This window comes from Mobula hypostoma, chromosome 2, assembly GCF_963921235.1.
Source record: "Mobula hypostoma chromosome 2, sMobHyp1.1, whole genome shotgun sequence".
NCBI classification, from domain to species: domain Eukaryota; kingdom Metazoa; phylum Chordata; class Chondrichthyes; order Myliobatiformes; family Myliobatidae; genus Mobula; species Mobula hypostoma.
Genome location: NC_086098.1, coordinates 68,645,159 through 68,671,171, shown reverse-complemented (window position 1 = coordinate 68,671,171; position 26,013 = coordinate 68,645,159). Strand labels below are relative to the sequence as shown.

The window sequence follows — 26,013 nt, the reverse complement described above, 5'->3', positions numbered from 1 at the left end:
GCCAAAACCCTTCCTGACGAAGAAATATCAATTGTTTTTTCCTCTCCATAGATGCTGCCTGATCTGCTGCACTCCTCCGATCAGCTGTCAAACATTGCCTTCAATAGTTTGCCTTCAAAACTTGACGGAAAACAAATAATGAGCAAAAAGAAAAGCCCAAGTCTGAATTAGGATAGAAAATCTTGAAAATACACTGATGAGCTGGAGAGTCATAGATACAGCAAGGAAACACATCCTTTTGCCCACCATCTATGCGATTTACACTAATCTTACGTTAATGCCATTTGTTAAATTCATCCAATCTACTTCCCATCTGCACCATCTGATAGCTTACTAACTTGCACATCGTTGGAAGGTGGAAGGAAACTGGAATACTCAGAAGAAACCCATGCAGTCTCAGGGAGAATGTCCAAAATCCACGCAGACACACCTGACGTCAGGACTGAACCTCAGTATGGCTCACTGTGTGGCAACAACTGTTTTGGCTCTGTCACTGTGCTATCCACAAAGGACGCTTAAGTGAAGCTAGATCTTGGGCTCAGAGGGTCAAGAAGACTGGACTGGGGAGACAATGGGGTGAGAAACTAAGGACAATTGCTTTACTGTGGGTAAGGGGAATGTGCAAATGGGGAAGAAGTTTTGAATGCAATTTTTACCTGGCATAATTGCATTTCCATCCCAGCTTTTGTAAAACAGGACCACAACCTTAGTCAGGATGATTGTAAAGCAAGACAAGCTGGGAAGGAGGTTAACCAGCCTTTGAGGGGAATCCGTGCATTCGGAGCATTCAACGTAAGGTGTGGGGAAATACACTGCAGAATAGATGTAAGTGGAGACCTGGGAAAGCCTTTTATCAGGAAAGGTTTAAGAGTTTATTCATTTGGTTCACCAAAGAGCCTATCAGTGAACAATAAACATCTGGGAAAGGATGTTATACCATGAAAAGCCAAAGGTGATAATGAAGTACTTTGACATTTCTGTGGAATTCTTCCCTGCTGTTACTTTGACTAATTTGCAGAATAACCCTGACAGAAATACAGGAGTAAAAAACGGTAATGTTATAAATCTGAACAAAGGGCCATTTTCAAGTTTCTAATGCATTTACTCCAGAGTTTCCATTGATCCTAGGTGAATACTTTTACACACTGCTGGAAGCACGAGGGCTGCAGATGGAAATAGCGAGGATTAGAGAGAGCAAAAGTGGAAAAGTGAAGTATGAGAAGAAATACAGTGGCTGCAACAGGAGAAGGCGAAGTAAGGAGGAACGCGCTCAGTCCACCTGACTGACAGACAGGAGAAAGGTGACGTAAGGATCGAGGTGCTTGGTCCACCTGACTGACAGCATGTTACAGGCCAACAGATAATTACAGAACAATGAGGTGTCTGTACGTGACCAGTCATACAATATTTTATAAGATGGATAGGCAGAACAGATAGAAAAAGACTTTCCTGTTGTGCTTTTCATTCTGCTTTTCTATTTATGTGATTCTGTTAGTGAATGAACTGAGGAAGTTAGCTTAAGTCCATTTTTGTTACTAACAGTGATGTGAAAAACAAGCTACAGAATAAAATTTGTGTACCCTATGCTTGCATAACCCCTACTGAACAGTTGGTATTGAAATTGTAATTTACATTTTCTATGTCCTCCTGAGGTGCAGTTGTTTCACCATTTGAAAGCTGTGTACAGTTCAGGTAACTGCATTGTAGGAAAGATGTGATTGCATTGGGGTGGATACAAAGGATGTTTGTGGGGATGCTGCCAGGACTGGAAAATAAAAGCTGTGAGGAAAGATTGGATAAGCTAGAGCTGCTTTTTTTGTTTCTGTATCAGAAGAGGCAGAGGGCTAACTATAAAGATATATAAAATTATGAGGGGCTTAGAATAGCATAAATAGGAAGGCCATGCATTCCTCACTAGGGTGGACAAAAATCAGGAAGCATAGATTTAAAGCAGTTAGCTGAAAGGTTAGAAAGGAGACAAAGAAAGTCTTCCACCCAGAAGGTGGTCAGAGTTCAGAACTCACTATCTGAAAGGAATGCTAGAGGCAGAAAACCTGATCACATTTAGAAACAGCCTGGTTATTTACTTGAAGTGTTGACCTGCAGGGCAGTGGATCTGCTGTGAAATGGAGTAATCTGAGTAGTTTTCCTTGACTGGCATAGACATGATGGGATGAATGGCGTTGACCTATGGTACAAACTTTCTCTGATTCAAGAATTAGCGTATTAGAATTGTATACGAGAATTGTTGTCTAGTTTAGACTAGAATTGTTGTCTTCCCCAGTGTGAAAGAAAGAGGAGATCAGAGAGTGATGGAGAAACTCACATGTAGTTAGGATGCCATTATTTGACATAACATCACAAGTTTCATGAAGTTGAGGGAAGTTTCTAGATGATTAAGACCTTTAGAATTTCCACCAGACTAATTGGCAAAGTACTTATTGGTAATAAGGATCCTTCAATACAACAAAGAGAAAAAAGCAACTGGATTTGCATTTTTGAGCTGAGGTATGCTGATCTTTGGAGCGGAAATTACTAAAAGTTTTATTCAAACAGAAGGAGATCTCTACACTCTCCTGTATGGTGATTCTTAGAAGTTCTGCAAAAGACATTAAAAAAGCATGTCTGGCAGAGTTACACATCACATCTCTGCAGAATCTTTCAAGTCTACTGACAGGATTAGCAAACCAACTCAAAGGTTCTCCCTCAGGTCAGCATATCCATTACTGAGAAGATCATTACACTCTGTCAACTCTGTGGCACAGACCACATTGTTTGTCTGCCTGACAACAGACTCCTTAAACTGGAACTCTATGCCACAGTTCATCACATCAAGAGATTCACAGGAAGACCCAGGAAACAACTCAAAGTAATTCTCAAAGCCTTCTTGAAAAAAAAATCACATATTTCTCCAGGGAAAGCCATGGCCCATTACTGATCAAAATGGAAAGAAGCATTGGAAGGGTGCTGAGAACATGAGTCACTTTCGAAGGAGCACCCAGAAAGCCAAAGTAAATGATTGAAGGAGTGTATTAGTTCCACACTAACCTCTCACATTCCCTGTCAAACATTTCCTGCCCCACAAGGCACAGAGGCTATGGGACTCACATTCGCCTCATCAAAAGCCACAGAACTGAAGTGCAAACACGTCATCCTCAAATCCAAATGACTATTTGAACAGAGTAGACATACACATATAGTTCTTGTTTTTACATTCCTCTGACTCATCCCAGTGACAAATTAAAATCCTATGGCAAGAATGTTCTGAGGACATAAAAGTGCAGCAAACTATTGATTACCAGTTTGGTCTGAAACAAAACATTTTTAATCCTTTGCTATTCTACTGTTTAGAACATAGAACATAGAAAACGGACAGCACAATACAGGCCCTTCAGCCCATAATGTTGTGCCGAACATGTACTTACTTTAGAAATTACCTCGGGTAATTACCTAGAAATTACCATAGCCCTCTATTTTTCTAAGCTCCATGTACCTATCCAAGCGTCTCCTAAAAGACCCTTTTGTTTCTGCCTCCACTACCGTCGCCAGCTGCCCATTCCTCGCACTCACCACTCTGTGTAAAAAACTTACCCCTGACATCTCCTCTGTACCTACTTCCAAACACCTTAAAACTGTTGACCATTTCAGCCCTGGGAAAAAGCCTCTGACTATCAACATCATCAATGACTCTTCTCATCTTATACACCTCTATCACGTCACCTCTCATCTTCTGTCACTCCATGGAGAAAAGGCCGAGTTCACTCAACCTATTCTCATAAGGCATGCTCCCCAATCCAGGCAACATCCTTGTAAATCTCCTCTGCACTCTTTCTATTGTTTCCACATCCTTCCTGTAGTGAGGTGACCAGAACTGAATTTTAATTTTGTATATGCACTCCTCTGCCTAACTGTGTACATCACAGCAGATGTAGATAGGCAGTCACTTACAGTTAATTCAAATGTAGTGGCTTGCCACTGGACACATCCCCTGTGGTGCACGATTTAAAAAAACCTGCAGACGCTGCAATCTGAACTAAGTAAGATACTCAAAATAAACAGCAAATTGTCAGCAGCTGATGAAAAAAAGGAGGATGACTTGAGTTTGGGGTTTTCTGACAAAATTGTACTTATTCAACTCAGATTATTTTTTATCCTTGTCTTTAGTTCTCTGGGAAATAAAATATGTTTGTTGCTGCTGAAAAGCAATTAAAAATCTCTGGCCAGCAAGAAAAGCAGCCAATGCTCAACCATTGAAGGCAAATATGAATATACAGGCTTAAGCACAAATGACCACCAGGGAGCCACTCTTTCTGATATTGCATTGTTGTCTCCAGAAAAAAATAACAAGCAAAAATGTCATATTCATTCGGGGGTGTCAATCAAGTGTCATGTGGTGACCTCACCATCAACGTTCTCTTAATAAAGTCAAGGTGTATACACTCTCATGATTAATGTGAACATATGAAGGATTTTTTCCAACTCCCCTTCCTTCACCAAATTTTTTTTCTATTATTAATATTCAATGGCAATTCCAATGACATTGTCTGGGACTGGATTGGTGAAAATACTGATTCCATGTGCAAAGAGCTTAAATTATCATCAGCTGATATCATTAACACAGACTATTTCACCTTTGTCTATATGCATATGTTAAATTATACACCTGGACTCTGCTGAGCAGCTTCACCAGTGATGATCCCTGAATGACCAGCAAAAAAAAGTTGCAGGAGAAAAAAGGAATGTCAAAATGCATCATAATTGTTTGCAATTGATGGAAAAACACTTAATTCTATCTTTGCACAGCAGGAATATGCATAATCAGTAAACCTCAGGCGTTTTGCCATTTGTTTGTTTTATTTTAAATTGGCCTTTCACAAGTACCTCTTTGGGGTCCTCCTCATCCATCGTCCCAGGTTTCATTTTGGTGTAGTCTACCGGGAAGTCCCAGCAATCACTCTCGTTCATTGCATAGCACTTGTTGACCATCATGTTCTGTCGCTGTGGGGACATTGGCTCTAATGGAGTCAGCAGGCCAGTGCTGCTGCTGCTGCCACAGCTGCCGTCCCTGTGTCTCTGTTTGTTCATGCTCAGATCTAGGGTTCCATTCTCATCCACCTCGATCTCAGGATTCTGTATAATAAAGATCATCCCTTTTAACTGACTTTGCACTGCATACCAGTTACACTGTAAACTCTCTCTATTTAGTCTGATATTAAATTAATGATAGCTTTATGCATTACTTTGTGAATAATGTCACGTCCCCATGAAGCAAAAGGAAAACGCTCTCAGGAGAATGAACTTGAAACCTTGAATTGCTCTTCTATTTTGGTAAAAATGATTGGTAACCAATCCTTACTGTATTACTTTCAAATATAAAAAAAGACCAATAAAAATTGCCTTCCCAAATTTTGAACAAAAAGAACCATACATTCTATATTTGATTTCTAGAAAGAAAAATATGATCTTGCTGTAAATTTTGGCAGTTTTTCTCCAGGGAAAAATTCAGATTTCAAAAAAGTGCTGGGGAAAGAGGATGAGGAGATTAATGAAGAATGTATCATTTTACAGTTACGTAAAACATAGTGTTTGTAGATCTACTAAATCTCATAATGGAACATTTATATTGTTTGTAGTTTCAGTATAGACAGATATGCAGTTCTCCATGAATAATGTTGCTTTTCCAGTTGTACAGTATCCACCCTCCAGTGTCTCTGAAAGATGTAATTTATTACATTACTCTTTTGTGGTTTTGCAGGCAACATTACAATCAAGGATCAACAAATTAGCCAAGGCCTGCCAGCAATTTATCTAACTTGAAGCAATTTAGACCCATCAATGTCACTCAGCACTGGCTAACTCATCCTTAATTCTCTTTCCTTGGCTAAACTGACTTCGGGGATAATCAAGGCCACTGTTGATGTCGACTCGTCCCTTGACAATTGCAATAGTATTACGCAAAGATTACTCTTTCTACATGATGTGCTACAGGACCCAGATGTCATAAGTTCCCTGAAGACATGTGCAGGGGACAGATGATACTGACTGCCCTCATCCTGTACAATTTTGTTAACATTAACTACATCTGCCAACAAAACCTGTACATTCCCTGTTCTTCATTGATGGCCTCTTTGTTCCTTAATCAGTGGTGTCTACTTTACCTAATATTAAATTACAGGAGACCCATCAATAGTAGTTCATGAACTCTTGACTATTCAGATCATTTGACAGTTTTAAGTTTATCCTTTCTTTAATGGGTCATAAGTTGATGATCTAGGCATTGCCCTTGGATGGACAATTTGATGTGGTCTACTTCACATGCAAAACAGAGCTCTGACTGCTCATTAAAAGTAATTACATTTCCTGGAAAAAAATGACACCTTGGAAACACTTCATTAGTCCTCCTAATAGGATATGAAGTGACTGCATCAGTGAAAACAAAGTTCATTCACCTGACAATGAATACATCACATGCAAGAAGAGAAAAAACCTGGCAAGAAACAGGGAGCAAATTAAGTACGGGTTAAGACTGTAGGCTTTAGATGGGCATTATGAATAACTTCAGAGATAATTAGGACAAAATGGGGATAAGGTCAAAGCTGGTGAGATGAAATATATTACAGAAGAGAAATGATATGGGGAAGGTTCCTGAACTGAAAACAAGTGAAAGTATGGAGACATGCAGATCGAATGACAGAGCTAAATGGGAAACAAAATAAGTTAACTAATTTAGACAGTGCTTTACTAGATAGAGAAAATAGGCCAGGAAAGTATGTCTAATATCAGGATTTCAGGAATTGTGCTAGGACTGCACATATTCATTTCAAACGAGTTTACTAGGTTTTTGCCTCTTGATGAGTCTGATAGAAGTGATCATTTTAATTTCCTCCATTCTCCCTGATGATCTTCTCTCCTGATACTTGTTCCCTGAAGGTGTTGGGTCTTGCTAAGTTAGTTTCATGGGATCCAATCGCTTTGGGGCACTTTGTCTTAATTATCTTCCCATATTTTGAATGCAGACAGATTGAAATGCTACACTCGGCGAATTTAGCTACTGAACTGCCTTAAAAATACCCACAATTGTGACTTTAACTGATAATATGCTTCAAGTGTAATGAATAATACAGGTCAGACTTTCAGTTAGAACTTTGCAGAAATTTGTCCTCAGCAATATGTACCAAACACACACAAATGACAATATAAGAAATCTGCATTCCACCTTCCAAATTACAGTAGATATGATTGAGCACAATGGAACCAAATTCTGAAATGGAATACGAAAATTATATTCTACCATGTTAACAAGCTCAAATTTTAATTATGGTAGAGAAGCAGGGTAACATCATATTTGGTAGGTACACCATAATTCAAAATGTATGCAATTTAAGTTATTTGAAGTTCAAATAAAGTTTTGACAAGCTACCAAATGATCTGTGACTGAAATAGTTCTTTTTAAAAGAAGGCTTTTTATTTGTTCCAAACATTGTTTGGAATGGCAATTTTGTAATTATCTTCAAACAACTGGTAAAGAACACAAAATACTTGATAAATCACTTTATGATACCTCTAAGTTTTCTTTTAACAGTTTCTTGTTGTCTGAATAGGCCAGTTTAAAAAAACTACAGTCCTTCTGATACTTTACAAAGACTAGATGCCTGACCTAGACAAAGTGATCTATTTGGATAACCTCAGTAAGACATATCTGTGGCTGGGAGATTTACAATGCAGGATTGAAATCTCTGTGACAACCTAAATGGGAAAGAGAGGAAAAATCCATTCCATTTAGAAAATTATGTGTTAATAATCCAAAAGGGCAAAGAATGACCCTTTTCCTGACACGATCACAGATAGTCTAACAGAACAATGAACTAGAGGAGTCCATGAACAGGATACACAAAGAACAACAGCAGCATGATCCAGGAATAATTCCATTATCAATTGTAACCTGACTGTCTACTCATACAGTGTAAACCTGACTTAACAATGAGTACTATGAGATTGTGAACAGACACCTTGAAGACTTCTCAGTGATATTTAAAATAATAGGACAGGCTGTTGATCAAAGGCTGTGGAGTGAAAGCAGGCAAATGGGTTTGAGAGGGATAATGTAGTGTAGTGGTTAGCACAATGATTTACAGTACAGACGACCTGAGTTCAATTCCAACCACTGCCTGTAAGAAGTTTGTATGTTCTCCCTGTGACTGTGTGGGTTTCCTCTGGGTGCTCTGGTTTCCTCCCACAGTCCAAAGACCTACCGGTTGGTAGGTTCCTTGCTGATTGTAAATTGTCCCATGATTAGACTAGGATTACATCAGGGGATTGCTGGGCAGTGCTGCTCAAAGAGCTGGAAGGTCGTATTCTGCACTGTATCTCAATAAATAAAACAAATAAATCAGTCACGATGGAATGACAGAGCAGACTCAATGGCCTGAGTGGCCTAACTCTTCTCCTGTGTCCAATGTCTTAAAAATTTCTCACATTGCATTTTTTTTCTAGCCATAGAAATTCGGTTGTTCCAAATTAAATATAGTGAAGGATATTCTTGAAAGAGCTTTCATATGCGTTTCCCTAAAGAACAGAAATTTCATGGCTGTGAACTACTTAGGATACTTAAGAGATTGTTTCCAAATATTTGGTGGAATACGCAGGAAAGTACATATAGGGCATTTAAAGGAGTTGAAAAGGTTCACTGGATTAAACGTCATGAATGAGAGTATGGCAGTGTGCATTTCAAACAAGCATCGGGTTACCTTTCACATATTTTTTAACATGCTTTCATTGTATTGTTTTATTCTCTTAAACATCTATAATAATAACTCTTTAGAGAGCATGCTAGATACCAGGAAATAAACTATCATAATATTTTAAACAGGCTGCTGTGTCGAATGGACTCAGGTATATCCAAACCTTGCCTGGCTTGGTGGGTACTGGACGCTCTTTTCATATATTCAGCTAGAGTACGGAGATATGTAGCGATCTCACTGGCACTAATATTTTTCTGAGCAGCAGGATACCCAGGGGGTGAGTATCTTCATCCTGCTCTTAGGTAGAAAAAACATCCATCTCCATTCTTCCAGCACAATTATATAAGACATCCAGGTACAATCTACAAAAGCTATGTTAAGAGTGGAAAGGCTATCTTAAGAGCGAGAAAGCAATTCTGATTGAAGTTAGGATGGAATCGGATGCAGGGTTTGTAGGCCATTATTTCTTACAAAATGAAACCTAACATCATGAATGGCTGCTTTGCTTCATTCTCAGATGAGCTCAATGCCTTTTATACACAATTTGAAAGGGAGAATAAAATTACAGCTGTACAACTTCCTGTAGAACCTGGTGACACTGTGATCTCTGTTTGAAGGACAACATAAGAACATCTTTCAAGAGGGTGAACTCTTGTAAATTGTCAGGTTCTGATGGTGTATCTGGTAGGTGCTAAAAACCTGTGCCAACCAGCTGGTGAGAGTGTTCAAGGATATCTTCAATCTCTTATTGCTGCATTCAGAGGTGTCCACCTTCTGTAAAAGGGTTACAATGATACCAGTGCCCAAGAAGAGCAGGGTGAGCTGCCTCGATGACTATCACCCAATTGCACTCACGTTGACTGTGATAAAATGCTTTGAGAGAATTATTCAGAATCAATTCCTGCCTAAGCAAAGACCTAGACCAGCTGCAATTTGCCTATTGCCACGTGAGGTCTACAGTGGATGCAATCTCGCTGTCTCTCCATTCGGCCTTGGATCACCTGGACAAAAGCAATACCTATATCAGGCTGCTGTAAATTGCTTACAGCTCAGCATTTAACACAATCATACCCACAGTTCTAAAAAACAAGTTTCAAAATCTACGCCTCTGTACCTCCCTCTGCAACTGGATCCTGGAGTTTCTCACCAGGAGACCTCAGTCAGTGCAGATCAGAAATAACATCTCTTCCTTGTTGACATTCATTACTGGAGCACCAGAAGGATGCATGTTAACACACTGCTCTACTCTCTCTACACCCATGACTATGTGGCTAGGCATGGCTCAAATGCCATCTATAAATTTGCTAAACACTCAACTATTGTTCACAGAATTTCAGGTAGAGAAAGCATAGATAGATCAGCTGGTTGAGTGGTGTCTCAACAACATTTCACTCAGTGTCAGTAAGACCAAGAAACTGACTGTGATCTTCATGAAGGGGAAGTTGAGGAAACACAGACCAGTCCGCATCGAAGGAAAGGGTATGGAGGGGCCATTGCAGAGGATCAGAAAAAGCTGCAGAATGTTGTAAACTCTGCCAGCTCCATCATGGGCACTAGCCTCTCCAGCATGGAGGACAGCTTCAAAAGGTGATACTTCAAAATGTGGCCTCCATCATTAAGGGCCCACGTCACCCGAAACATGCCCGGTTCTCGTTGTTACCATCAAGGAGGTGCTACAGCAGCCTGAGGACACACACTCAATGTTTCAGCAACAGCCTTTACCCCTCCAGCATCAGATTTTTGAATGGACAATGAACCCATGAACACTACTTATTTATATATATATTTCTTATTGTAGTTTAAAGTTGCTTTCTTTCAATGTATTTCAATATACTGCTGCTGCAAAATAACAAATTTCACAACATATGCCGACAATATTAAACCTAACTCTGATTCTACTTTTGATTCTGACTCTTTTACTGACTCTGTTTCTAATTTTGTGTCTGATTCTTATTCTGGAAGCCAGATTCTTACTGACCCTGGATGCCCCAGTACAAGGCCCTCCAAACTTAACTATAGAGTCCATCCCCAGCAAAGATTTGCAGGACCATTAAATCCCATCCTCTCTCCGACTGTCTGCCAAGGCTGTCATTGCAATTTGTTATATCTGGAGATCTATGTTAACGAATTAACAAAACAAATTTAAACATCAAAATACTTTAATGTTATTAAAATAACTTAATTTTAAAACTTTATTAATAATGTTATTAACATATTTTAAAAACAACATGGAACAATTAAATCAACTTAATAATCAAAAATCTACTAAAAAGATTCAGGATTCTACATATTCTTCCATCACCAGTCTGTTTTCTCCAAATAACTCAATGACTTACATCAGCTTAATCTGATGCAGGCTTAGAAATCAGCTTTCTCAACTGCATTCTGTCTTTTTTGCAGTGTTCAGAATATGTGCCTGTCTACATTAGTGAAAAGCAGCAACTCCCATGGAGTTGTTGATTATTAAGAGGAACATTGTTACATAGGCTGTATGATTCTTCAGCAGACACCTTGAGGTCCAGACACTGTTGCTCAAATTGTTGTAGCATGTGTTGTTTTACAAGTAAAACATGATATAGCTGCTGATAACCAGCTTTTAAACAAATTAAAACTTATGATTGAAAAAGATAAAAAGGAATCCTTTCTGATTCTGAAAGCAATGACATATAAAGTAAGGCACCTAAGACAATACCAGTGAGTCCAATAGGCTTTTGGATACTCTCTCTGAGTGCTACTGATTGTGCAAGAAGGGGATAAAATTATAAAGTTAATGGCTAAAGAAAAGCAGCTAGCTACTCCTTGAATTATACATAATTTTGTTAAGTATATTGATAAGAAAGGTTTAGAAGGATAAAGCCAAACATGGGTAATGGGTCCAGCTTATGTTGGTGCCTCAATTAGTATGGTTGAGTTGGTTAGAAGGACCCGTTTCCAGGCAGCATTATTGTCTGACTCTAGCCTTGTCCAGTGACTTATGGACAATCCATGTTTTCAGTCACAGTTTACTCAGTTGGAAGACAGACAAGTCTTACCGTTTTCTTTACAGCAATTAGAGGGCAATGTCTGTAGATGGGTTTGACTTGATATCACTTTGGAGAATATATAACTGAAGTTCTTTAGATCTTACCCTGATTTTTGGAGTTTAAAGGCTGTTCATTTTGGACTGGAATAGGTTTATTTCCATAATTATTCACAGGATTTATTGTGCACCCACAAACAGCTCCTGAATTTCGGGACTTGCATGACAGAGGGTGTGTACTTGCCAAATTGGATGAAAACAAATTTCTTTCTCAGAAGACTATTTGAGAATCAGATGGATTTTGTCAACATTGTGACCTTTACTGACACAGTGATCTTAATTTGAGATTTATTTTTTATTATTTAATTTAACTCCCTTCGTTATCCACAATTCTAGGGGAAGAGCCTAAGCACGTGAGAACAAATCCAAGTTGCTGGTGAACGCAGCAGGCCAGGCAGCATCTCTAGGAAGAGGTACAGTCGACGTTTCAGGCCGAGACCCTTCATCAGGACTCAGCCCGAAACGTCAGCTGTACCTCTTCCTAGAGATGCTGCCTGGCTTGTTGCGTTCGCCAGCAACTTTGATGTGTGTTGCTTGAATTTCCAGCATTTGCAGAATTTCTGTTGTTTGAGAACAAATCCACTAGTTTTGCAACCAAATCATTGCAGAGCATCCATATTGCAATTAAATCTCTCTATTAAGTCTTATCACCTTCTTCCAAAAAAAAGTTCTCGATTTTCTTGTATGTTCGTAACCAAGGACAAGACAGTGCAGACGTCAACGAATGCACTGTGAAATAGGGAAACCTTAGATTCGCTGACCATTTTGGAAAGTCAAAACTGTCAGTTTGCTAAGAAACACAGCAGGGCCCAGAATTGCTGGTCTTTGCGAGAATTACACTGGGGAATCAGCATTTGGCTGTTGCTCCAGAACATCAGGAACAGAGACAAGTTGAAAGCGCATAGTCGTTTTTCCAAGAAAGGGGGAATTAAAAAATAGGCAGCAAAGGTTTAAGGTGAGAGGTGAAAATTTTAAAAGGACCGTGAGGGGCGATTTCTTCATGCATATGGTGGAGTGTATACAGAATGAGCAGCCAGAGAAGGGGTATGAGGAAGTGAAGATAATATTCAAATAACATCTGGATGAGTAAGTTTACAGTGATATAGGCCAAGTATAGGTTAATGGGACAAGTTTGGTGGACACCATGTTTGACATAGACAAGTTGAGCCAACGAGCCATTTTTCATTCTGGATAACTCTATAATTTTATTTCCTACACCTCAGTGGGCATTGTAGGGCAAAGGTCCAGTTAGTAAAGGTGAAATAGCTTTTAAAAAATGATATATTGCTTTCAGCTCAATGTTTTTAAAAGCATTTTTATTAATTTCATATCAAATGTTAATTCAAAATAAATAGCTAATTTAATTCAAATATGTTTTCTGCTATATTTTTGTTACAATTATTCTCATTTTTCTGACAGGTAAACACTAATTTCATTGAAACCACCTGGAAATGAGGTAAGGGAAATGTCCAGATGAAGGGTCTTGGCCCGAATCACTGGCTTTATTCATTTCCATAGATGTTGCCTGACCTGCTGAGTTCCTCCAGTAATTTGAATGTGTTTCTAGGGAAATGTACTGCTGTTTTTCTGCCAATTTAGTTTTTCCTAATGTCTGCTTAATTCAGCATCCATTGTAATCAGTTTTATATGTATCAGAACATTGCAGGCATTTAAAACTCATTAAATTTAATAACAGTTTTCAGAACATGACATTGAAAGATGTTGGGTTGGTTTTGGAGTTGGGGGCTTTCTGCCCAGCCAAATTCCCAACCTTATTGCTGGACTTCAAGGTACTGAGGCCCAGTAAATTAGGTCTCCTGATTCTAGCCCAGAAAGTCAATGAACTACAGACAATGACTCTGAACAGTAGCCCTCATCCAGAACACTCCCACCCAGTGACATCTGAAGAAAAATCTCTCAGCAATCCACTGACTACTAATAGTACACACGTTCTTCGAGAAACATTTGCAACCATAAAGATGAGAAAGTCTATAGATGCTGGAAACTCAAAGCAACAAACACAAAATGTTAGAGGAACTCAGCGGGTCAGGCAGCATCTGTGGAAAAAATAAGCAGTCGATGTTTCAGACCGAGACCCTTTTGCAGGTCTGAAAAGGAAGGGGGAGGGTGTTAGAATAAAAAGTGGGGAGAGGGAAAGGAAGATAGCTACAAGGTGATAGGTGAAGCCATGTGGGTTGGAAAGATGAAAGGCTGGTGAAGAAGGATTCTAATAGGAGAGGAGAGTGGACCATAGAAGAAAGGGAAGGAGGAGGGGACCCAGGGGGTGGTGATAGACAGGTGAGAGGAGTGAAGAGGTCAGAGTGGTAAATAGAAGAAGGAGGGAGGGGAGGGAATTTTCTTTTATATTGGAAGGAGAAATTGATATTCATGTCATCAGGTTGGAGACTATCCAGATGGAATATGAAGTGTTACTTCTCCATCCGGAGGGTGGCCTAGTGTTAGCACAAGAGGAGGCCATGGACTGGCATGTCAGAACAGCTTGTAACCAATAACCTTTCATAGCCACAATTATTTTGGATACCCATTTGTCACAGATGAATTGATTGAAGGTAAATTCCACTGGGAAAAAAAAATGTGGGATGGATGTGAAAAAAAAAATGAAGACACATTAACATTTACAGATTCAGGGCATCATTGTGCTGAACAGAAGACTACATTGGCAGATAACTTGCAGTATAGTTCTCTCACCAATTTTCAAGGGGCTAAATTACACCCAACTTTTAGGGAAAACCAATGCATAAAATTGTGGATAATAATAATGACAAAGATATAAAACATCAAACATTCTGAATGTTATAAACATCAATGTACCCAGTATATAATAGTCGCACATCTTGTGATGTATCATTGGAACCCTCCTCGCTCTTAGCTACACATGTTGTGACTGAACAACATAACCTATGAACAGGTTCCACTGTACTCCGATGACACCTTTAACACTTAGTTTCTCAAGCTGTTGGATTGTATGCCCAACATTCAATACAGAATTAACAGAAATCACCTTCGATTAAATATGGAAAAGAACATTAAGCAACAGGAAAGGGTTAAACTATATGGCCCCTTGAGATTGCCCTACTATTTGGTAAAATAAGACCATAAGACATAGGAGCAGAATTAGGCCATTCAGCCCGTCGGGTTTGCTCCACCATTCCATCATGGCTGATTTATTATCCCTCTTAACCCTATTTTTCTGCCTTCTCCAAGTAACCTTTGATACCCTGAATAACCAAGAACTTATCAACCTCTATTTTAAATATACCCAGTGACTTGGCTGCCACAAATGTCTGTGGTGATGGACTCCACATATACACGGCCCTCTGTATAAAGAAATTAATCCATATCTGTGTCCTGAATGGATGCCCTTCTATTCTGAGGCTGCGCCCTCTGGTCCTAGAACAGATCTATAGGAAGCATCCTCTCCACATCCATTCAATGTTCAATAAGTCTTAATGAGCTCTCCCCTCATTCTTCTAAACTCCAGTGAATACAGGCCCAGAGCTATCGAATGTTTCTCATACATTAACCCTTTCATTCCTGGAATCATTCTCATGAACCTCTTCTGGATCCCTTCCAATATTTTCTTAGATAAAGGGCCTGAAACTGCTCACAGTACTCCAAAATCACAGTTGACTTGATCATTGGCCTTATTTTTACAATTGTGGTTAGCCCTCATAACACATGATTTCATTAAGTCCAAAAAAATTTCTATCCCTGTCTTTAAAGACTTAACCTGGGCAATTCTCTGAGTGAGAGAATGCCAGAGCTTCATAACTATTTGGGAGCAGTAATTCCTCTTCAGCTGTGTCTGGGCAACACATTCTAAAATTCAGAAATTACATTGTCTCAGAAATTACATTCTGAGACAATGCTTGCAAATTCTGTATTCTCCAACTAGAGCAGGGGTTCCCAACCTAGGGACCACAGACCCTTTGCTTAACAGCATAAAATAGGTTGTGAACCTGTGTCCTACAGGAAACGCTGTATCAGTTTTTGCCCTGGAAGATTTTATTTGTTACAGTAAAATCGTATCCTGTGTTAATTACATTTCAGTTCTAAGCTATAGACAGTATGCCCTCTTTTTAATAATTATAATGACACAAAAGGCCAAGTGGCCCACTAGGTTCACATCAGCTCCAGCAGAGCAATCCAGAAACTGCCATTTCTCCGTCCTATTTCCCAATAAGCTGGGCATCTTCAGCTATCTCTCACATGCTCGTAAGATGCCTTTTGAATCTTTTGCTGAACCTTTTCTCAGAAGATCCTTTGTTACATGTGGAACGGATGCAATGACTCTTCTCCGCATCAACTCCAGGTTAAGTAAAGTCTTCCTGAGATGAGGCCAAAATTGTATAGCAGACAAGATGTGGTTTCACCAAAGCCTCAAAGTTGTGGCAAGACTTCCAATAATTTTTTGACTTCTACTACATCCCAATTGCAAGAAACATTTATCTTGGTTGTTACCAAAATGTTAATATTATTTTTCTTTTGAGAGGACATCAAAAACTCTTTAAAAGCAGCATTTAATGGTTTCATATTATTTATGTAATACTCTGTTTTTCTATTCTTCTGCTTGTGGATAATCTTGCATTTCTCCAAAATACACTCTATCTGTCTCAGTTTTGCCCCTCACAGTCTCTACTTACATCACTTTTTAGATTCATAGTAATCTCCTCAAACTTTGGTATCCTGCTTCTCACAGTGTCATCAGCATCCTTAAATATGATACATTTGGTATTACAGTGTTGATGACTAACGTAGATTGTAAATGAGCTGAGCTGCAGCATTGATCCTCCCGGATCCCACTAGTAACAGATTTATCAACCTGAAAATGATAATTTTATTCCAATTTTCTACTTCCAGTCAGTTAGCTAATCCACTATCAATGCTGATATATTACAACTGCACACCATCTCCACCCCTGACCATACCAATAGACCTTAACTGAGCACCATTCTTTACTTAGTACCTTAATGAATATCTTTTGGAAACACAAATATACTATATTTGTTTTTTTAAAATTTTCTTTATCTACCCAACTCACTACTTCCTCAAATAAATTTGTCAAAGACAATTTGACTTTCACAATTTCGGGTGGTTGGGATGGAGAATGCAATGCCAGAATCGAAGTGTAGCATTGAAAAGCCAGCTGAATATGTTTTACAAAAGGAATAATTCGCAGAGTTGTGTGAAGTAGGTTTAGGAATGGGACTAGTTACCAAGTTGGTATGGTTTCAAAGATCAAGGGAGAAGATAAAGTCAGATGTAATGGTATTACATGGATTAAGGGAATGAGAGAATAGCTGGCCAAAGTTGACTGGAAGCAGGCACCAGCAGGAATGACCGCAGAACCGCATTGGCTGGAGTTTTTCTAAGATATTCAGAAGGAAAAGAATAGATTTATCCCAAAGAAAAAGAAGTATTCTAAAGGGAGGATGAAGCAACTGTGACTGACAAGGAAGTCAAAGAAATCATAAAAGCAAAAGAGAAGGCATAGAATATAGCAAAAATTAGTGGGAACCTCGAAGATTGGGAAGCATTCAAAAACCAACAGAAGACAACTAGAAAACCTGTAAGGAGAAAAAAAACCTGAAATATGAAGGGAAGCTAGTCAATAAAATACAAGAGGGTATCAAAAGACTATTCAGATATATAAAGAGTAAAAGAGAGATGAGAGTATATATTGGACTGCTGAAAAATAATGCTGTAGAGGTAGTAATGGGGAACAAAGAAATGGATGAATTTCATATATGTTTTGCACCAGTCTTCAGTGTGGAAGGTTTCAAGTTTTACCATCTCCTCTATGTAATCATCTTTGTTGTTGATGAGTCCCACCACTGTCGTGTAATCAGTGAACTTAACAATGTGATTACTTGGGTGTTTGGCCATGTAGTCATTTGTGAACAGAATGTATAACAATGAGCTCAGCACACAGCCCTGGGAGGCATCTGTTTTGAGGATGACAGTCATTTTGTTGTGAAGGTGTAGAGTTCTTTAGTACAGGGTTGATTGCGGCTGATTTGAAGCATAAGAGGCAGCAGCCTGGATGAGTGAAGTGTTGAAGATGTCCATGTAGACATCAGTGAGCTGGTCTACATACTCACTGAGTACTTGGCTTGGGATGTATTTTCAAGCAAATGAAATAAACAATTAGAAGCAAGTGCCAGTTTTGCTGAGTGCATTGGATTTAAAGACATACAGTTTGGTAGAAGTTTTGACTGCTCCAATCAAACCAGCTGAAATGAGCTTTGCTGACATCATGAAAGTAATGCAGGAACATTTAGAAATGATACCATTGTTGACTGCAGAACACATTTATGGAATCAAAAGAAAGGGGATTCCAATTAGATGTTTGTGGCCGTATTGAATAGATTGTATGAACATTGTCAGATGGACACTGAGAGATCACTTAGTCTGTGGAATCTTGCAAAAAATGCATTCCAAAATGGCTCCTAACTGAAGCACAGCTTACATTTAAAAGAGTAGCTGAAATTCCTGTATCAGCAGACAGAGATGCAATTGAGTTGTAGTCAGGAATAAAAGTGAGTGCGAACAAAATTGCAATGCCTAAACATAAATAGGCCTGGCTGGACAAAATATGTTACTGCTATGGCAGGGGCTCACATACACCACAGCAGAACAGATTTAAAGACAAAATTTGCAGAAACTGCAACAAAGAGCATATTGGGCAGACCAAAATAAATGTACTGCATGGGGAAGAGAAAAAGTTGAGTTGCAGTCTCAAAAAGAGCACTAATTGGCATTGGTGAAAAAAATCTGATCATAATGTGTGTGACACAGGACTGAGTAGCCTTGAAATTCACAATTAGCTTGCACCAAATATGAACAGCAAGTTAATTAAAATGGTTGTTTCAGTCATTCCACAAAAGGAGCTTGAATGGCATTTCAAAGATGCTAAACTGAAGTCTTCAGATATCCAACTAATATATTGGAGTAAAGATAATTTCTGTGGGAATGACATTTGTAACAGTGCAATACAACAACCAGCAAACCACGTTGATCTTGTATGTGGTAAAAAGGGGAGTGCCAGGATTATGGAGGCATGACTAGGGGACATAATTACAACTTGACTGGAGATCCATCCACCATTTGCATGCCACACCTGAACAATAAAGTCAATGCAAAGGGAATTAATAAAGGTACTGAATGACGACACAACTATCTCCATGCTGTACACCATGAACCATTGTCCAACAGAGTACTAACAGGAGTTGGTGCCAACCTCTGTGCCTCTGGATGGAAAGCATATTGGATCAAGGAAGGACCATACTGTTGAGAGTAAACATGAAAGTGACAAAAGCCATGGTCTGACTACAACAGTGTTTATAAGCAACATACCTGAGAAACCTTCTGATATGTTAATCAGGCAGCTACTTATGGAATGTGGCTTGGTTTTAATCATAAACAGAGTTAAAAGAGTTTCAGGAAAGTTGCAAGCATTTGGCTTTTTTGATTATAAAAAACTAGAATCTACTCTGAGTGCATTAAGTTTATTGCATGAATTTCAAGTGGGAGACAAAAAGCTGCTTGTAAATGTAGATGTAAAAACCAAAGTCCAGCTGGATGAATGGAAGGCCAAAGAGAAAGGTGTCAATGGAGGTACAAAAAGAGAGGAGTTATCAGATGATGCTGTGGATGAAGAAACCAAGAGGAGAGATCAGATCGTATAGGGAGCAATAGAAGGATTAATAAGAAAATACTCCATTGAACTAAATGGATCTTCCAAAGTCTAGGTGCACAAACTAGAAGGAGAAGAAATGTGTCCAGACATGTCAGAACCACCTCCTGCAGTCTCAGAGTCATCTCCTACAACCACCAGGGAAGAGGCCCTCGAACCTGAGATTGTTTCCACAGCTGAGGCAGAGTGACCTCCCTTGTCAGGAAAAGCATTTTTCACTTGAATAAGAAATCTTCCACAGTGACTAAATCCTTAGGCCTGAATGGGACAATTTTAAATTTACTGTGTTATGGATGTCTATTTATAGTAATTGTATTACACAGTATGTTGTTGTTGTTGTTGTTATCGTTGTTGAGTGCGGTCAAGTCGTCATCGATTTATGACGACCCTATGGATAGTATGTTTGTCCATAGGGTTTTAGTGGCAAGATGTGGAAATAGATGGCCAGGGCTTTCTTCTGCACAGATACTGCTGCAGCCCAGGTTAGGACCCAGCCAGATTAGAGCCCAGGACTAGGTGCCTTGAAATCCAGTGCTGATGCCACTACACCACTGGCCAGCCCAATTATGTAGTATATTGCACATATATTTGAGATACATTTTATACTGAGTTGGAGTTTACAGCTTAGCAGATAGGAGTGTTGTGTATTTAATATTTTTTCAATATTTGAGTAATATTGTAAAAGGATAGATAGATACTTTATTAATCCCAAAGGAAATAACAGTGTCACAGTAATATCGCAGGTGCACAGATATAAATAATAGAAGAGAAGTAGAAAGAGTGAAAAAGTAAGTTACCACAAACAGTCTAACAAGAGGGGGTCCTCACTTCCCCGGCTACAGGTTGACTCATTATAGAGCCTAATGGTCGAGGGTGAGAATGACCTCATATAATGCTCTTCGGTGCAGTGCAGTTGTCTGAGTCTATTACTAAAAGTGATCCTCTGTTCAGCCAAGGTGGCATACAGAGGGTGAGAAGTTTTGTCCAGAACTGCCAGGATTTTCTGTGGGGTCCTTTATTCTACCACAGCCTCCAGTGTGTCCAGTTTAATTCCTATAACAGAGCCAGCCTTTCTAATCAGTTTATTGAGCCTGCTGCCGTCATCTGTGTTGAATCCATTGTCTCAGCACACCACTGCATAGAGATTGTACTGGCATTAACAGACTCGTAGAAGATGTGAAGGAGAGGCCTGCATACTCCAAAGGACCTTAGTCTCTTCAGGACGTAGAGGCAACTCTGGCCCTTCTTGAACTCAGCCTCTGTGTTGATGCTCCACTCAAGTCTGTCATCTCCAGGTACTTGTGTGTCCTCACCACATCCACCTCCTCGCCATCAGTAGTAACAGGGAGCAATGCAGGCTTAGTCTTCATAAAGTCCATCACCACCTCCTTTCTCTTACTAATGTTGAGCTGTAGATGATTCAGCTTGCACCACTTGACAAAGTCCTCCAGCAGGGCCCTGTATTCATCTTCCCATTGTCCCTTTACACACCCAACTATTGCTGAGTCATCAGAGAATTTCTGCAGATGACATGACTCAGTGTTATATCTAAATATATTGTTTGATTGAGCATACTTCATTGTTTAAATAATTCATTACGGGTTATATGTAAAAGTACGTGCATGGTTTACATAATCACGCCAACACATCATATCTATATATCTCGCTAAAGTAAAAAAGCAAAATGCACACATTTACCTCCTGGCGCCTTGTTTTGCTTTCAATTAGTTTTAGTGTTTTGGAGTTACAAAACATAACAGGTTTCCTAAAGGGCAAATCTTGCCTGATCAATCTGTTGGAATTTTTTGAGGAAATAAGATACGAATGACAAAGAAGAGTCAGTGGATGTTGTTTACTTTGATATTCAGAAAGCCTTTGATATGGTGCAGCACATGAGGCTGCTAAACAAGAGAAGAGCTCATGGTATTACAGGAAAGATACTAACATGGATCAAAGATTGGCTGACTGGCAGCAGGCAGAGAGTGGGAATAAAGGTAGCCTTTTCTGATTGGCCGCTGGTGACGAGCAGTGATTCGCAAGGGTCACTATTGGGATTGCTCCTTTTCATGCTATATGTTAATGATTTGGATGAAGGAATTGTAAGCTTTGTGGGCAAATTTACAGAAAATACAAAACAAATGTATAGGGCTGGTAGTGTTGAGGAAGCTTAGAGTCTGCAGAAGGACTTAGACAGATTTGGAGAATAGGCAAAAAAGTGGCAGATGGAATAGAATTTTGGGAAGTGTGAGATCATGCACTTTGGTAGAAGGGATAAAGATGTAGTTTATTTTCTAAATGGGGTGCAATTTCAGATATGAGAGGTGCCAAGGGACTTGGGAGTCTTGTGTAGTATTCCCTAAAGGTTAAATTGCTGGTTGAGTCAGTGGTAAAGAAAGCAAATGAAATGTTAGCATCCACTTTGAGAGGCCTAGAATAGAAAAGTAATACTGAGGCTTTAGAAGGCATTGGTCAGACTGTACTTGGAATAATGTGAGCAGTTTTGGGCCCCGTATCTAAGAAAAGATGTGCTGGCATTGGAAAGGTTTCAGAGAACCCGCTGAAGAATGAAAGGGTTAATGTATGAGGAGCATTTGATAGCTCTTGGCCTGTATTCGTTGGAGTTTAGATGAATGGGGAGGGTTCTTATTGAATCCTATTAAATATTGGAAGGCTTTGATAGAGTGGACGATGTTTCCTATATCAGGGGAGTTTAGGACCAAAGGGCACAGTCTCGGAATACAAGGATGTTCCTTTATAACAGAGAGGAGGAGGAATTTCTTTAACCAGAGGGTGATAAGTTTGTGGGTCATTGGGTACATTTAAAGTGGTTGATAGGTTCTGATTAGTAAGCGTCTCAAAGGTTTATAGGGAGAAGGCGGGAAAATGGGGTTGAGAGAGATAATAAAATAGCTACGATGGAATGGTGGAGCAGATTCGATGGCTGAATGTTTAATAGTCTTATTGTCTTATGTTCAAATGATCTCTTATTGAATGGTATGCATCTTTTGTTACAATTATGATATACTTCCTGAAATGTCTCTTCATGCTCATCAGCTTTTTTGATCTATGTCCCAACTGACTGTCACTTAATTACTTCTCTCTCCGAATGTTATTGCCTTCATTGGGTCTTATGTTTAAGATTTTACTATTAGGAGCATGTTTTTAATCCTCAAAGTCAAAATAAAATTTTATCACGATTACTCTTCCCCATAGCATCCCTTACTTAGAAGTAGATCACTTCTTTATCTTACCTTACTACATATGACTGAATCTAAAATTGTCTGTTCCCTGGTTGTATCCTGGATATACTGGTCTAAGAAACCATCCTGAAAGGATTCCATACCCTCAGCTTGAAGATTAAATTTGCTGATATGATTTGCTCAATGTATATGAAGATAGCTCATCCATGAATATTACATTAGGTTTTGGTCCCAGTCACAAACTCCTTCCCCCCACTAATGACTCTATTCTTCTCTTCAGCACCTTTCAGAAACTGAAACAGACTGTTCACAACTTCTTGTCATAATTCAATTTGAGCTAGCACTGAAATTCATATCTGTGCCATCTCTAAGATAACTTATTTTCATCTGCTTAATGTCATGTGACTCCTGCCCTGACTAAGTTCATCCTTTGATGAAAGAAACATGTTTTTGTTACCTCTAAACATGACTTCCCCAATGCACTCCTACCTGGCCTAATTCATTCCGCCTCCATCAAACTGAGTTCATCAAAAACGCACAGCTGTATCTTACATTGCTCCAAGCCCCATCTCCTTATTAGGTGTATTTTCTGACTTACAGTATACAGTTTCGTGTTCAACAAATAGTGATTTTTAAGTTTTCATTGTTGTTTTCAAATCCCTCCATTATTTTACCCTTATTATCTATGTAATATCAGCCCATTGTGTAAAATATCTTAATTTTGAAATATGGCATATTCCTAAATCTTATCAGTCCATTATTATTGATTTGCCAAAGTCCATATACTGAGTATGTTATTTGCAGGCAAAATGCTGAAGGAACTCAGCAGGCCAGGCAGCATCTATGGAAAAGAATACAGTCGACGTTTCGGGCTGAGACCCTTCATTCAGTTCTGACGAAGGGTCTCGGCCCGAAAAGTCAACTTTATTCCTTTCCATAGATGCTGTCTGGCCTGTTGAGTTCCTCCAGCATTTTGTGTGTGTTGCTTGGATTTCCAGCATCTGCAGATTTTCTCTTGTTCATGTTATTTGCAAATTCCTTTTATCATTCCATCTCTTCTGTAAGACACTCTTATACACCACACAAGCTTTAAATCGTATCCTCAAAGAATTTGGTGCCAATATTAACTTCTAAAAAATATAATTTTACAGAAATTTTTCTGTTGTGTTGAAAGTACTACACAAATTGATGTCACTGCTTAATGACATTGAATGGTTTTGGGAAATTTGAATCCAAGCAGCTGGCCTTTACTAATCACTTTCATTTTAATTCTCCTCATAGAAAGCATCAAAAAAGTTTCACAAAACATAATTATTAGCAACAATAAGAGCAAGTAGAATTAAATATATCCGTTTTGAAATTGTTCAAGTTCAAGTTTATTGTCATCTAACTGTACTGTACATATGTACAATGAAACAAATCAACATTCCTCTGGATCACAGTGCACTCGCAATACATATATCACACAGAGTATAGGAAACAAAATATTACCACAAATAAGCTAATAAAATATAATGTAAAATGCATGTAGTCTGCAGCACAGCTGAACAGTAAATAGCACAATAAACGGTAAAAAGCTTGCTGTCCTAGTGACGAGATCTCAGTGGTAGCAGGGTATTTATTCATTAGTCTTACAACTTGGGGGGCGATGTAGTCCTAGTCTTGATGCTGCTATACCTCCTCCTTGATGGCAGTGGGCCAAAGAGATTGTGGGATGGGTGGTGGGGATCCTCAACAATGCTTCGAGCCATTTGTATACAACTCGACGATGCTTCGAGCCGTTTGTATACAACTCGACGATGCTTCGAGGCGTTTGTATACAACTCGACGATGCTTCGAGCCGTTTATATACAACTCGACGATGCTTCGAGCCATTTGTATACAACTCAATGATGCTTCGAGCCGTTTGTATACAACTCGACGATGTTTTGAGCTGTTTGTATACAACTCAATGATGCTTCGAGCCGTTTGTATACAACTCAACAATGCTTTGAGCCGTTTGTATACAACTCAGAAACGGGGACACCGGTGATTCTTTTGGCAGTCTTTACTATGCTCTGTAGGGTCTTGTGGTCCGATGCCATACAGCTTCTGTATCACATAATGATGCAGGCAGATAGTGCACTCTTGAAAATGGCTAGAATAGGAAAAGTGAGACTTGCATCCCTCAGTCTCCTCAGTTAGTGTAGATATTGCTGTGGCTATTTGCTCTTGTTGGGAAATTGAATGGAAACTAGCGGTTTTAGAAGGCAGAAGGACTCTCAGTATATCCTATACCTTTTTCCCAAGATTCTGAGCACCCATTCACATAGATGCATTGCCCCACGGAATTTACTCCTTCTGATCTCAACTCTGTTTCACCTCGCCCATTCGTCCTTTCCAACATATATTTGCATTGCCCTGCTCTGGCCCCCAGTCACCACATGTTGGACTGAGGACCTTCCACTTCTCTCTTGGACCAACCTCCACCCATCATCATCCATTTCTGGCTGAAGTTGACATCACAGTCATCAACATTACATTTTTGTTCCAATTCTTTCCCCAACAATAAGAGCTGGCATATTAATTAAACCAGGTCTTAGCTTGGTTTGCATCTTTATTGGAAATATGGAATATTCAATGTACCTAGCTACTCAGATCCTCTTTCCAACCTCTTTGTTACTATATTCCAAATTTGTTGCAAACAAAATAATATACCAACATTTTTCCTAATTTCCACCCCTTCGTTTGCACTTCCCTTTGCTTTATTACTTCAGATAAAGGTTTCGGATTTCTGGATCATTGGGATCTCTTCTGAGAAAGGTATGAGCTATATAAGAAGGGTGAGTTACACCTGCACCCGATGGGGACCAATACCTTGTAGGCAGGTTTGCAAGAGTAGCTGGGGGAGAGTTTAAACTAATTTGGCAGGGGGATGGGAACTGGATTGATTGGAATGAGGATGGGGCAGTATACAAATAGATGCAGTGTGTAGTGAGACCGTGAGGAAGGACAGGCAGATGATCGGGCAAAATTGCAGTTTGTGAGATGAGTTGAAATGTAACATGGAAGCAAAATGGAAAAGAATGATGAGTAGAGGACTGAAGGTTGATGATAATGTTGCGGCAGTTAGAGATTGACAGGTATGACGTTCTCAGCATCAATGAATCGTGGCGGAAGGAACATCATAATAATGAGCTTAACATTCAAGGATACACATTGTATCAAAAGAACAAGCAGGTAGGCTGAGGGATATGGTGGCTGTGTTGGCAAACTATGAAATCAAATCCTTAGAAT

General features: G+C 39.3%; 1 protein-coding gene across 11 annotated transcripts in view; it reads right to left on the bottom strand.

The window, feature by feature from the left end:
- LOC134340857 (myelin transcription factor 1-like protein) overlaps positions 1–26,013 on the bottom strand; it is a 441,621-nt gene that overhangs the window by 80,434 nt on the left and 335,174 nt on the right. For 10 of the 11 annotated variants that reach the window (XM_063038433.1, XM_063038472.1, XM_063038480.1 and 7 more), the window contains one exon: positions 4,882–5,130. The exons of the other annotated variant lie outside the window; for it this stretch is intronic. In XM_063038433.1, coding sequence (XP_062894503.1) covers positions 4,882–5,130 — 249 coding nt within the window. The remainder of the gene's footprint in view (positions 1–4,881; positions 5,131–26,013) is intronic. 11 annotated transcript variants of the gene reach the window in all.